General features: G+C 35.6%; 1 protein-coding gene across 1 annotated transcript in view; it reads left to right on the top strand.

Moving 5' to 3' along the window:
* Positions 1-14,163, top strand: part of ZNF236 (zinc finger protein 236) — a 62,694-nt gene that overhangs the window by 27,992 nt on the left and 20,539 nt on the right. Inside the window, exons 13-21 of the mRNA XM_009082983.1 lie at positions 1,229-1,489; positions 1,734-1,984; positions 2,668-2,769; positions 7,712-7,863; positions 8,993-9,099; positions 9,193-9,344; positions 9,449-9,661; positions 10,144-10,423; positions 10,869-10,972. Of these exons, the coding sequence (XP_009081231.1) occupies positions 1,229-1,489; positions 1,734-1,984; positions 2,668-2,769; positions 7,712-7,863; positions 8,993-9,099; positions 9,193-9,344; positions 9,449-9,661; positions 10,144-10,423; positions 10,869-10,972 (1,622 nt within the window). The remainder of the gene's footprint in view (positions 1-1,228; positions 1,490-1,733; positions 1,985-2,667; positions 2,770-7,711; positions 7,864-8,992; positions 9,100-9,192; positions 9,345-9,448; positions 9,662-10,143; positions 10,424-10,868; positions 10,973-14,163) is intronic.

The following is a 14,163-nucleotide window of genomic DNA, read 5'->3' as shown; positions in this document are numbered from 1 at the left end:
GAAAGAGTCTGTACTATCAGGTGGCAGTCTGCTTGTTTCTGCAATGTAAACTCTGTACTGCTTTCTCACTTCCTCTAACTCAAATCATGGTGAGTTCCTCATATTGTCACAAATCAAATTCTGTATTGGTAGGTTCTCAGACTGCTTTGAAACAGTATTTTGTTTTTATATGCTCTCTTAACAGGAGAAAGGGAAGCCTTTACAATACCACATCTTTTTGTTTGCAATATCCTACTTAGATTTTGCAATGCCTTTTGTAGGTACTCAAGCTGGATTGATTTAAATCAAACTGATTTTAAATTATACTGAAAATAAAGATGTGATGGGAGTACCAGTCACTTGCTGCTGTGCTGCTTTGATTGATCTTTGCAACAGAGTACTGAACAAAGTGTGGCTTTGTTTGGGGTCTTGTGGAAGAACTAGAAACTATTCTCTTTTTCCATGTCTGTTTTTTTTGTAAATTGGTATTGCTATAATTCAACTGCTAGACTTGATACTTATGTGGTCAGTCTGTCTTCATGACGTAATGCTGATCATTGCTTACAAAGCTTGTTTCCCACACCGATACAGAGAGAAATTTGTAGAGCAGTGACTGAATAGTGTGTCAAATTATCCCACAGGCACACCAAGGAAGGGTTGGGATACCCTGCCACTGATTCCTGTAGTGTATATTGGTAGCAAAACACTAATCTTAATGTCTGTGATAGTTCTTCGTTATCGCATCTGGTGTGGAGGTCATAAGCTTCTAAGGCTATTGTAATCATAAGCCATCCCTAACTTTTCCCAATTTTGTTAAATCCTACTTCTTTTATGTTCCATTTCCTAGCATTTACATTGCCTTCCTTCTAGCTCTCACTCCTGGGATGCTACAGTCGTAACCCTTAAAATTCTTGTTGCATGCCGTTTCCTATCCTGTCCGTCGGTCTGTGTTGTATCTCAGTGTAGTCCTAGAGGTAAACTCCTCTAGCACCTATGGAAGAAAGGAAGTAGTGAGTTTGACATGTTGATAGTATAAGTGATAGTATAAGTCAGACAGTATTGCTTTTAGCCCGGCCAGGTTGTTTGTAACTTACTTAAGTTTTAAATTCTGGATTTTTTTTTAACTGGCCTCTTCCATCCATACAGCTGTTGCCTTAGTTTGGTTTATTTTGCTCATTTAAAATTTATCCTTTAATAACTTTGTAAATCAAACTGGTAACTGTTTTAACTTTTGCTTTCTCTTAAAAAGGTCACATACTGGTGAAAAGCCATTTAAGTGCTCTCAGTGTGGAAGAGGCTTTGTGTCAGCTGGAGTTCTGAAAGCACATATTAGAACACACACTGGATTGAAAGCTTTTAAGTGTCTTGTATGCAATGGAGCCTTCACTACTGGTGGTAGCCTCAGGAGACATATGGGGATCCATAATGATCTTCGACCGTATATGTGTCCGTACTGTCAAAAAACGTTCAAAACATCACTGAACTGTAAAAAGCACATGAAGACTCATAGGTATGTTTGCAATCTTTATACAAATTCTTTAATGTAGTTCAGTAGCCATTCCTTAAAGATAGGAAAGGCAGCTTTGCTCTTTGCAACTGCTGATATTTGAATAAGGATGTTTATTTATGGGTAGCAAACACTTAGGTACCTCTGAAGGTAAATTATGACATATAATAAAAATAAAAACCTGTTCACGTAAATAGTTTGAATGTGTAACTGAAGCCATAAAAGACCTTCTTACCTTTCTTTGCAGATATGAACTTGCACAGCAACTTCAGCAGAATCAGCAGTCATCTTCAATAGATGATTCCACAGTAGATCAGCAGAGCATTCATGTTTCTACACAGATGCAAGTGGAGATTCAAAGTGATGAGCTACAGCAGTCAGAAGCTGTTGCAACAGATCAGCAGGCTATTCTAGAGTTAGACCAGCAACCAGTAGTAGGCACAGAAGAAACAGCACTAGAACAACAATTGGCTGATCAACCTTTAGAGCAGGATGAGGGTAAGTATTTGAAATACGATAATGTTTACAATGAGGTAAGTTTGCAAGTCCTCAAATAAGTATTCTTGACTAATTTCAATGCTTTTGGTTTCAAGACAATGCAGATAAACAACTAGAAAAATACATGGAGTAAAAGCTAGCTACTGAAATGATACTGTTCAATTTCTTTCATTCATTGGCATTTAGGTTTGCTGTTAAAAATATAAAAAGGTTAAGATTTGCACTTTTTAGTTATATCAAACAAAAATACTAAACAAATATGCAGAGAAATATGCGCATAAAACTTTGCCACATCAGCTCTATTATTAATACAAAGCACTGCTATATAGCTTACTTAGAAAGGAATACCTGTGTTTTGAGGTGAGAGAATCTAAAATATTTCATGTATTTATTCTGTTTGTAGTAGTGGAACAAAGTATTTTGGTTTTGCTTATTTGCTCTTTTTCATGGTGTAATGAGTTAGGAAGTATGACGGGAATATAAATAAAGTGTACTATAAGCACAGATATAAATACTTGTTCAGCTGAGAAATTTTTAATTTATTTCTAATGCAGTAAAAATTCAGATGGCTATAAAATACAGGGGGTTGGGAACAATTGAAATATATAGTTAATTGCATCTTCTTTTCTTGATGTTTTTCCCTTTTCTTCCCTCCCTCCCACTGCTTCATTTCCCCATTTCAGATAGATTTGTGACATCCCAGCATGCTTTACAGGAAAACATCACTCAGTTTGAACAGCAGGCTATAACACAGCAGCCGTTTGATCAACAGGGCTTATCACAAGGTTAGTAATAAATAAAGGTTTTAAAAGTAATTTTTCTAAAAGTGACTTTATTGCATACTGATGATAAAGCATTTCTAAAGTGGGCATCTGCAGTCAGAGTAACTGCAATGCAGAGAACTTGCAAAGAATTGCTGTTTTGAAGCTATGCTTGGTAGAATATTTTGAATACTTAAATAGATCTTGTTTTTATGAGCTGATGTCAAGTCATTACAGTATGGGTTTTATAGTCAGGCATTTCATATTCTTTCCTTGATTGTCTTTGAAATTGCTGTGGCAGTAAGCAGTTTACACAAGTTTCATGTACACGCTCATAACCTGAGATGATCAGAAACACTGTCTAAGATTTGGCTGAGTAGCTGTTGGGATTCATTTTGGAAAAAGACAGTGCAAAATTAGTCACGTAAAAATCATCCCTTCACCTATCCACAGCAGTTGCCTTTTGTATTTTAAAGAGCAATGTAAGTAACTAATTAAGAGATTGTAAGCATTTGGAAATGTTGCTGTTTGTTTTTTTTTTAAATCTGCAAAACACAAAGAAATATGTGTAAGGCTTATGTAGCCTGCAAAGAATGAAGAAATGACTGCTGTTCTTTGTTTTTCACAGCTGGATTTCTTTAATAGTTGCTTGATATGAAGCTACTAATTTTGTTTGAGATTGTTTTGGGCTTTCTTTTTTTTTGTGGGGGAAGAGGTGAGCGAGAGGTGAGCAATGTTCAGGGCATTTTCATTCGTTTTGCTTGGGAAGCATAATTCACTGAGTGACCAGGGATGATCTCTTTCTCCTTGTTCCTGACTCCAGAACATAACTTTATGTAACTGGTAACCAGTAATTAGTATTCCATCTGCATGAACTCTTCTGTTCTTAGTTTAATTCCCTTACAATTGTATAGCATCTTTTGTAAAAACCTAATTGACTGTGGTTAATTGCATGACACTGTGAAGAAATAGTATAATTTGTTGCTGATTTTAATCCTCTAGGTTGTGCTGCTTTGTATGTGCAGAAAAAACCTGTAGTCTCCACCTTTACTAAACAAGACTGAACCAGATCCTCTTAAAATCCTATAATTATTTGAATTGGTTACCTTCTGCAGTTTTTCAAATGAATGAAAAGAGACTACAGAAAAAAGGTGCAGCCTTTCACTCTAGGTTACTCTGAAGAGTGGTCATGGTTTTGTTGTTTTTTTTTTTTTAATGGCTCCTTTGAATTTGAAGATCCAATACGTAAACCTTGTTTTGTTTCCTTATTTAAACTTCAGTTTCTATGTATGTGTATCTTCTCCATTAAATAAATATTGAAGGATTTGTTGGGGAGGGGAGAGACTCTTCTAGAGCTCACACCAACTCTTTTCATCACAAAACCTAGATGATCATCGGTACATTGCAAAACTGGTAGAGAGAATCAGAACATTTGTGGTGTGGGCTTTTTTAAGTCTCACTTGTGTAAGATGTCTCCTGTTCTACTTGGAATCTCATCCACAGATTCCCAACTCTTTGAAGTTTCCTTGAAGATCCTGGAGCCCTTCAAAATTTTTGAATTTCAGGTAGGTAAGCATTTGCGCGGATGCATGCGTTAAATTGGTCGACCCTCTCCCTATGTCTGCATCTGTGCTTCATGCTCCTAATTTCTTTTTCCTATCAGCTAGTCAGAACATTCAAGCTTAAAACACTGTCTTTTTTTTTTTTCTCTATTTATAGGCTGTATTCTGGTTGAAATATTTTGACTCAGTGTTTGTTACTAAGTAATGTAGGAGTTTTTAAAAATCTTCAATAGGTTTTTTGGTTTTATCTTTTTTGGTTTTTTAGGACAAAAACAAGTCTTTGCATTTCAGACAGATGAGGCTCATCTCTAGGTCTGCACAGACCTGCCAGAACTTTGTTTATTCTTTCAGGTGCGTTTGTAAATATTGAATTTCTAGCTTGTTCAGATAGATTTTCCTGGTATGTTCAAACTGGTAAAGAAGTGCAGATCCTATGAGGGTGCTACTGTATCATAATCTACGATTCATTTGAGCTAGGTTTGAAGACTGAGGAAAAGGACTTGTGTTCTTTGTAGTTTATGTATTTAAGGCATCTTCATTTGAAGACTTTTTAGTGATGTCAGAACAACTAAATGGATCTTTTATCAGCAGCTGTCTTTGAGTTATTGAATATCATCTGCCACCAGATGTGTTTTCATATAAATTATGTCACTTTTTCTTCCTTTAAAGTCTCCCTGTAAGCATGGTTGAATGTTAATAATTCAGTTAGTGGTGATAGGAGAGTGATGCTGAAAAACTACAAGAAGTCAAAATGCTGTTATTCTGTAGCCCATACAAATACACTCTTGCCACCAGACTGCTGTTTTGCTTTCCTAAGAAGTTGATCAGCAATCTCAGGACTTGGAATTCTGATTTTTCAGTAACTATTTACACACTGATTCCAGTCAATACTGTTCAGCTGGTTCCAAAAGTTACCCAAGAAGCAAACATGCAGAACATTTGATTGCTCGTCACTGATGGCCACTGAAATGCACATGTGCATGTAGATGTTTGTAATGTTAGAATTCAAATGCTCTGTCAATAACGACTACAAGTTTTGTCTAAGTTAAAATACTGTATTTGCTATGAACTGTCATACCATTGTTTTCTCATTCCTATATGCAAGACGTATCTTTAAACTAGTAAATTGATTTCCAGAGTATTCTGATTTCAGCATGTTTTGTTAATGTAGGATGTAATAGATTGGGTCATGTCTTAAAGCCAAAAACTCCCAAGCAACACAGATGATTATTTATACTGGAATAATGCAAAATCAAATTCCAAGTTTAAAATGACTTTGTCGTAAGAGACTCCCCTTATTATACAGAGCTTAATATGTTCTCTGTTCTTTGAAGATTGATCAAAAACTTCCATGAATCAATATATAGTGATGGAAAAAGGATCAGAAAATAAAGGTTCTGAAATTCATTCCTCTCTCTTGGACTATATGTCTTGGTTTTTGTGTTTGGTGGTGTGGGTTTTTTTAACGCTGTTCTGTTGAAATAGTATGGTAGTAGCAAATGCCCTCAGCATGCTCCAAATTGTCAGGTCTCTTAAATTTTGAATGGAAATTGTCCTTCATGCTAGGCATTGAGCAAAATGGGGATGCATCATGTATGTTCTTGTTACAGCTTCGGTATATGTTTGAGAACTACTTTCAGAAGTAGTATTTCCTTCTTCAGTTTGTCCCAAAATACCTCTACATTCAGAACTTTTCTTCCAAGCATTTTGTTGCATAATCCTGGGAAATTTTTCAGGATGTCAATACTTGCTTTTATTAAAATGCTGTCAAGTGAAACAGGTCATGATATAGTAACTTCTTTTTTCCTTCTTAGATAGTAAAGTTTACTCACTGATTAAAAAAGCGTTTCAGGTTTTTTAGATAGCTGTTTGTACATTTAATAGCTACATCCTTTTTTTTATGTAGGGCATGGAAGTGACATCACTTTTCTTCAGTTTCTTGAGTCTTGTTTTTTTGCTTTCTCATCCAGTATAGTGGGAATGCCATTTTTCTCTAAAGATACTTCTAAAATTTCTTTGAAAAGTAGAAGTTAGCTGCTCTCTTACCACTGCAAAGCTTTTAATTGCTGTTCTTCGGGCTACTTTTTTGTTTTGTCATTTCACTAGGAGTAATTGAGGTGCAAGGTTCAGCTTGCTGAATCATTTTTCTTGTAATCTTGGTAGTTCTAGGAGAGAAAATAATCCATAAGTTGCAGTGTTAGGTTTAGTGACAAGTTATGACCTGACTAATAATGATTTCAAGATTTGTTTACATTTATGAGTTTTCATTCTAAGGTGTAAGCAATAGCAGACAAGTAGGGTTTTTTTCCACTATTGGTAACAGCATTCTTCTGCTGTGAAAAGTGTCTTTTGGGAAAACTTCTGCTTAAATTTAACACATCCAAGGTTTTTATATACTCTGATTCAAAACATTCTTTAGCCATTGCTTTTTTGGCCTTTGATGCTGTGATCATCTGATGTGGGTTTGTTTCTACCCTGTTTTCATGCTTTTCACCCTTTTGTCCACTAAAGGCAAACTGCACAGAAGTAATAAAAATATTGCCCATACTTTAATTATTGATACTTGTGGTTTCATTTTTTCCCCCACATAACATTGTGGGTTGTTTTTTAATATTAAAAGTATTAGGACTTAGAAGAGTTGATAAAATGACATCTCCAATAGCATTAAAACACACTACAATCTGAGCTATACTTCCCTGGCTCTGAATCATTGATACTATAGTTTCATTCATTCATTTAGAAAAGGAGGTGATTAAGATCTGATATTCCAGGAGAACAAAACCAAATAAAATTTTCAGGTCTTTATACTGGAAATGTGAATAAAAATATGTTTATTTTTTTACTTTGCAGTTTGCCTTTGAGTGGCTCTACTTTACTATTATCTATAGAGTGGGAGTATGTGGAGGAGATCCAAAGTAGGAGAAAATGGGGTTACTTTATCAGAAACTGGAGTTCTCCTATTGGGTCATCTCCTCCACTCACCCGCCATCCTCCCCACTGAGCTTTGCATCCTTGTGATCGGCTTCCAGTGTAGTTAAGGGAGCGTGGTACCAACGTGGATAAAGGGAGATGGGTCAACCTGTTTGACACATGCATGCTTACATACAAGAAATTCAAAATTTCAATGGCTCTAAGGGAATTGTGGCACCTCGAAGGAACTTCAAACAGTGTTTTTTTCTGTGGAGGAGATTTTCCAATAGAATTCCAGCTCATGGTAAGTAACCCTATTATGCATATTATGTAGATGCCAGAAACACTTGTGTGTGCTGGTACTCAACAGTGAAGAGTGCAAGTATGGTAATATTACTTAATCTCTTTCGAAGGTAGTCTTCAGAAAAGTGTGGTATTGCTCAAAGTCCAAGTCAGTGTATTTTCCAGGTTTGTGACTGCTTAATTTCTGGCAGGTTTTACAGTGAATGACAGCTACAATCAACAGACTCAATTTCCTGCTGTACAGCAGCTGCAGGATTCAAGCACACTTGAATCTCAGGCTCTGTCAACGAGTTACCATCCACCAGCACTGCTTCAGGTTCCAAATACAGACACTATTAATGTAGTAAGTACTGCTAGAAGGCAGGATTCATTGTTTTCTGTTCAGTGGTGAGTCTGTTTGTGCCGTTTCATTCGTGCTAAGGTAAAATGAGAAGTCAGAAAGGTTTCTTTACTAGATTGCTTAACAGCTGGAAGATAAAAGGGTGGGGAGAGGCTAAGTGACATGACTACATGTTTCTAAAGAAGAGTTGTATGTTTTGATGTTCTAGACTTAAAAAAAGGATAAAATGCTATCAAGTTGGATTGTAAGCTCAAAACTAAGGAAAGGACCTTACCAAATAATACTACATTATCACACTATGCTCTGTCCTAATGCTTTAATTTCTACAGATATAGATAGATATGTATGGTCAAGCACTAAAAAAAAATTACAAATATGTAGTGATCGTTCATGGAACTTGCATATTGCAGTGTATGATGTTCTTGCCTGGCTCTCATCTAGTTAATTTTGTAAAAGAGCTCAGTTGCTAAAAATGCAGTTTAAATATAACTTTTTATGACAGTAGCAGTACCTAGCATGAAGACCATCTGCTGTCATGTATTTACCATGATGATCTACATGAATTATTGTTCCTTCAATCTTGTTTGCAAAGTGCAAATGTCAGTCAGAGAACTGAGGTGGGTTTAAGGGTCTGGAAGAGTTTGAGTAATTTCAGCCTACAGGCTTTGGAGTTTCCTTCTATTCAAATCTGAAAAGATGCTGTTGAGGATTGTTCTGTGGTGAATTTTGCTTACAGGAAAGGCCTGTTCAAAAAGTAGTGGTCTGTCAACAGCATTGCATTTTCCTACTCAGTGTGGGGCTCATACTGTTAAAAATGGCTGCTCAAGTTTGACATTTAGCTCCTCAAACACTAGAAAACCTAGATGACTCGAGAGACATTTTTGTCTAGATTGGGCCAGCTGTAAGTGCACCACATTGTCTGTTTATTCCAATTCAGTAGGTGTACATTTTGCTGCTTTCTTTCTCACTCTGTAAGAGTGAGGTTACATATCACACTCTTAATTTCTTCTCAGATTTTACAAAAGCATAAATTTGATGACTTGTGTTGACTGTAAACACTGTAATGTTTTTTCTTGCCTATTTGTTTGACTTTACTGTGTTACTGAACTTTACCTGGGGCTTTGATTTTTAGACCACTCGCTTGATACAAGATCCATCACCACAAGAAGAGCTTGAGTTGCACACCCAACAGCCTCATTTCCTTGAGGATAATGAAGATCAAAGTAGGCGATCATATAGGTATGTTATAGTTTTAGGTTCTGTTACCGAATTCCTGAATCACTTACGGCTAATAATTATTTGCAACTAATGACAACAGTTTTCTTTTAATAGATGTGAATATTGCAACAAGGGTTTTAAGAAGTCCAGCCATCTGAAGCAACACGTACGATCACATACTGGTGAGAAACCTTATAAATGCCAACTCTGTGGCCGTGGTTTTGTTTCCTCAGGAGTTCTTAAGTCCCATGAGAAGACTCATACAGGTAACAGAGTATACCAGCTTAACCCATGTTTCAGTTTTATAAATGTGCTGTGTAAGTAAACTTAAACAAATAGCATGTGACTTACTTGTTTCTGTCGTTTTAAGGAGTTAAAGCATTCAGCTGTACCATTTGCAATACCTCCTTCACAACTAATGGCAGCCTTACCAGGCACATGGCAACTCACATGAGCACGAAGCCTTACAAGTGCCCATTCTGTGATGAAAGCTTTCGAACAACTGTTCACTGCAAAAAACATATGAAAAAACACCAGACAGTCTCCTCAGCTGTAGCAGCAGCTACAGATACGGGAGGGGGAGGTAAATTTTTTCATTTTTACTTTTACAGTCCTTATTACGCAAGAAATACAAATGTTTCAGTGGATTACTTGAATGCTATAATGGTAATGTTATAAGTTAGCCTTCCAACATGGATAGCTGCTGACATTGCTCTGTTACCTAAATTGTTTAAAGAAACCAGTTTTCCAAGATCTGTCCAGTGTATTCAGGGTGTCGTATGTTACACAGTTACTTTAGTATGTCACTAAAGTAGAATATTTTTTTGTCCTAAGTTACTTATACCTGTGTTAATTACTGTAAAAATAAGGTTTATAAATACAGCTATTTTTAAGTTAAGAACAGACATGAGTGGTTAGACCTCTGAAAGAGATTTAAAGTCCAAGCATGTAGTGTAGTGGCCACATGTTTAATAATAAACCCTTCTACCTTTTGTAATTTCAGCTGATATATTAAACTAAACAGACTCATGCGGGGGGGGGGGTTGTTTTGTTTTTTCTTAATAGTTGCATGTGTTGAAGATGGTGATGAAAACCCTGAAAGAACTTCCAGAAAATCTCGTCCTGGTGTCATAACTTTTACAGAAGAAGAAACAGCAGAACTGGCCAAGATTAGGCCTCAAGAAAGTGCCACTGTCTCAGAAAAAGTTCTTGTCCAGTCTGCTGCAGAGAAAGACAGAATTAGTGAGATCAAAGATAAGCAAGCAGAACTGGAAGCAGAGCCCAAATATGCCAACTGTTGTAGTTATTGCCCTAAGAGCTTTAAAAAACCCAGTGATTTAGTCAGGTAAGGACTGGAAAAGTTGATATTTTTTTAATTTGTTAACTGTTCACCAGAATCTTAGCAAAAACTTTTTATGCCTAAATTGAAGTTTGACTCATATTTAAATACAAGTTTCATTTTCAGAGTAGTTTAAAAATGTGTGAAAATGTTATATAATCAGAATATGACTAACTTAGCCTTTTCATATTTGTTTTCCTGCAGTATTGAAATTATTGTTATGAAGTTTTAGAGTAAATTATATTTTCTTGCTATAAGACTTGCATGTAAAAACATGTAAAAATCAGTTGAAAAAAGGCAAATACTTAAAACTTCTTTATTTGTTCTGCTTAGTGTAATATTAGTGTAAGTATTTAATAAATTCTAAAATGAGTAAGATAGTAGAAAAAGTATTGGTACAAGCTAACATAAGTGTAGAGATTCACAAGTACATGTGTTCTGGAACTCTTAGGCATGTTCGTATCCATACTGGGGAGAAGCCGTATAAGTGTGATGAATGTGGAAAGAGTTTCACTGTAAAATCCACTCTGGATTGTCATGTTAAAACCCACACAGGTCAGTAAGATTTTGAATGTCTTTGTTTAGAAACTGGTTGCTTTCTTGACCAGCTGTCTTAACTACAGATTTTGCAAGCAATGGTTATGCTTCACTATGTTCTAGAATATGTCACTATGAATGGTAGGTGAAATTTGGTACTTATGGCATCATCAAATGAATCAGATTAGGACATTTTGAATAAACCATATTGTTACAGCCTTAGGCTTCTGAAGCAGTCATAGTCTTAGCTCATGTAAAAACTATCTATGTAAGTATAATATTTTCATGTCAAGTCTTCTGCAGCATTTCAATGATAAATGATTTTCCTGAGCAAGAGAGTGGAGTTGGAGGATTCTATAAAATTAAGTTAGAGAAAACAATGTTAAATGGTAATGTTTGTGCTGCTAAGTAAATTGAAAAATATGAGTACAGAAATCTGAGCATTCAGCTATTTGAAGCATGCAAGTTGAATATAAACATAATTTATATAATTTTTAGGTCTTTACGGTAGTTTCTTTGTGTTCCGGAGAGGTCTGATTTTAATAGTAGTGTTTTTGAACTCCAATTCTGTGTTAATTAAATCACCCCTTTAAATCTTTCATATTTGGTTTGTTCTTACCATTGAACTTCTGTAATAAACCCAATCCTGAACTAATTAATTCCTAAAACTGGCTACAGTTTCATTAAGGGTCATTATCATCTCTTTTCAAAAATAAAAAAAAAGCCAACAAGATAAGAAAGCTTTTAATGCTGTAGTACATAATTATTTAGCTGATGGAAGCTCCCTCTCCATAGCCCTGTATTCATACTTTGTGTTGTTTCATAAGAAATACTACTCATGTGTTACATCAGATCACTGTGTAGATTGGTATCCTGTATCAGACAGTAGCAGATACCAAAGATAATGAAAAGAACAAAGCAGGGATTTGGTCATGTTCCTCCAGGTTCAAGCAGTTTGCAAGTTGTGGGACTTTGAACAAGAGTTTGCACCTTTTTGCTCGCCGCCTTTAATAGAGTATTTTGCATTAATTGTATCCATTTCTTTTCTGAATGCACAAAAACTGGGTAAAAAATGGCCTTCAGTACATCTAGTAGTAGTAAGTTCCTGGATTCAAATTGGATTTTCAGTGTACCATCTTGCTGATTTTGTTCCTAAGCCCACTAGTTTTGCATTTATGAAATGATGAGAAATTGTTTTCTTTTTTCTTTTTTCAATCTTTTTATGATTGTACAGACTTTTTAGTAATATAACATGGAGCTTTGTAAATTATTATTTTAGTATCCTTAACAGATTTTTTCCAGTCTGTTATTCATTCTTTCACATTACATATTACATTACAATTTTGACTAGCTTGAGTCCTTGCTCAGATGATTAAAGAACTCCTTTGGTGATTTCCAAAGGGGTTGGAAATTGTCACAATTTGTGACAATTGTGAAAAATTGAGAAAATTGTCTGTATAAACCTTTTGTTTTCTGTCTTACAGCTCTTTTTCTTTAGTTCATGAAAAGAGTCTGTCCTTTCATCTAGTGACAGCATTTTTACTAAGGTCTTTTCATATGAAACCAATGTAAAACTCCAAAAATCCAGATACAATCTTGTCAGTGAAAATCTGGTCTCCTTCAAAGAGCACACCATAGATTTGTGAGGTGTAATTTTCACTATAAAAGCTACATCACCTTTTCTCGATTATGAATCATTTTATCTTGTGGAGCTTTTTTTTTATAATTTTCTTTTATAATTGAACCAGGTTGTGCTGGATGAACATGAACGTTAACTGATATGCAGTGTATGCATTTGAGCCTGGATCCCTTCCAGAGAAGGCTGTTTTAATCTGTGGGCAACAACACCTACAGCTAATAGTTCATTGGTTTTACACTGAGACATACTTATTTTACTTAAATGAACAACTAAAAAATGTACAGTGTGATTGTCTGGAGATCCCCTAACAAGAGTTCAGTTTGAAAAGCTACTTCTCCTTCTCACCTGTAAATGAAAGTTGAATAGGAACCTACCTGATCTCAATAAACATTGATGGAAAGCATTAGTTTGGGGGTTTACTGGCAATCCTGGCTGGCTGAGTTTTTCAGCGAGATGTATTGCTTTTTGGATGAACACTTACTTCCCGTATTCTGAAGTCACTTATGATTGGATATCTGTCTTCATTGCTTTTTTAACTAATTTCCTGATTATGTAAAACTTCTTGTTAACATTTCACTTTGGTAGCCAGTAATATGTTGCTATTGTAGATGCAATAAAACACACTTAATTTTTCTATATTTGGAAGCAGTGCCTCTTTGACTTTACATCTGAATTTGGGATCATCTTCCCTCCAAGCTGCCCTTGTGGGCACTAACTCTTAACTACTGAAAATACAGATTTAACTTCTAGTTCACCCATCTTTCGTTTTTCTTTTTAGATTCCTAATATTTACACAAAAAGTCCAAGAGTCAGGTCATAATCTCATTGAATATTTAAATAACAAGGCTTCAGATATTCAGTTTGTTCCTCCCTGCTTACCTTTACTTCTCTATCCCTTATATTTTTCCCCTCCCCTTGCTCTCAGTGGGTTGGTCTTTTTTTTTCTTTTTTTTTTTTATTTAGTAGCAAAAACTGCTAGATAGCTTCCTGTGTGGCACTCTGAATGTGGCAGACAATTTTGCTGCGGCCCAGATTCCCTTTGTCTTACTGGTTCATGTTATTCTTGGGCTCTTTTTTTTTCCATGATTTGAAACAGAACATTGTCAGAGTTTTACTTAGTTTTGTTGAACCAAAAGTGACAGTGGTGCTAGGGTTTCATAATCTAAATCTGTAATTTGAGTTAGTTTGGATTGTAATACAGGAATTTCTGTGTAAATGGAAACTAGAACTCAATAGCATGAATCACAGGCACACATTGGTTGTGTGATTTCTATGCAAAATTCATTGATTTCTTCCCATTGTTTAGCTAGGAACCAATATTGTGCTGGAAGGCCTAGGAATTTCAGGAGTTAAGTGGGTTTTCAGCTGCAGTGGCATGTTTTCTGCCAGATACTTACTTACATTATACTTTTTGTGAATCGTTCAGTTGTGTATGTGGTTAATGAAATGAACTCTGTGGTTTGCTGTTGTAATACATTAAAAATTCCATTTGAGATCAAGGATGTTTCTCAGATGTTATGCAATCTGAAAGGAGAGCTGAGAAGGAGGACTATGTATGTATAGGCCAGAT

The sequence above is a fragment of the Acanthisitta chloris genome, unplaced genomic scaffold (genome assembly GCF_000695815.1).
Source record: "Acanthisitta chloris isolate BGI_N310 unplaced genomic scaffold, ASM69581v1 scaffold14689, whole genome shotgun sequence".
In the NCBI taxonomy this organism is placed as follows: Eukaryota; Metazoa; Chordata; class Aves; order Passeriformes; family Acanthisittidae; genus Acanthisitta; species Acanthisitta chloris.
Note: the sequence above shows the minus strand (reverse complement) of the source record. Positions and strands in the feature narration are given on the sequence as shown.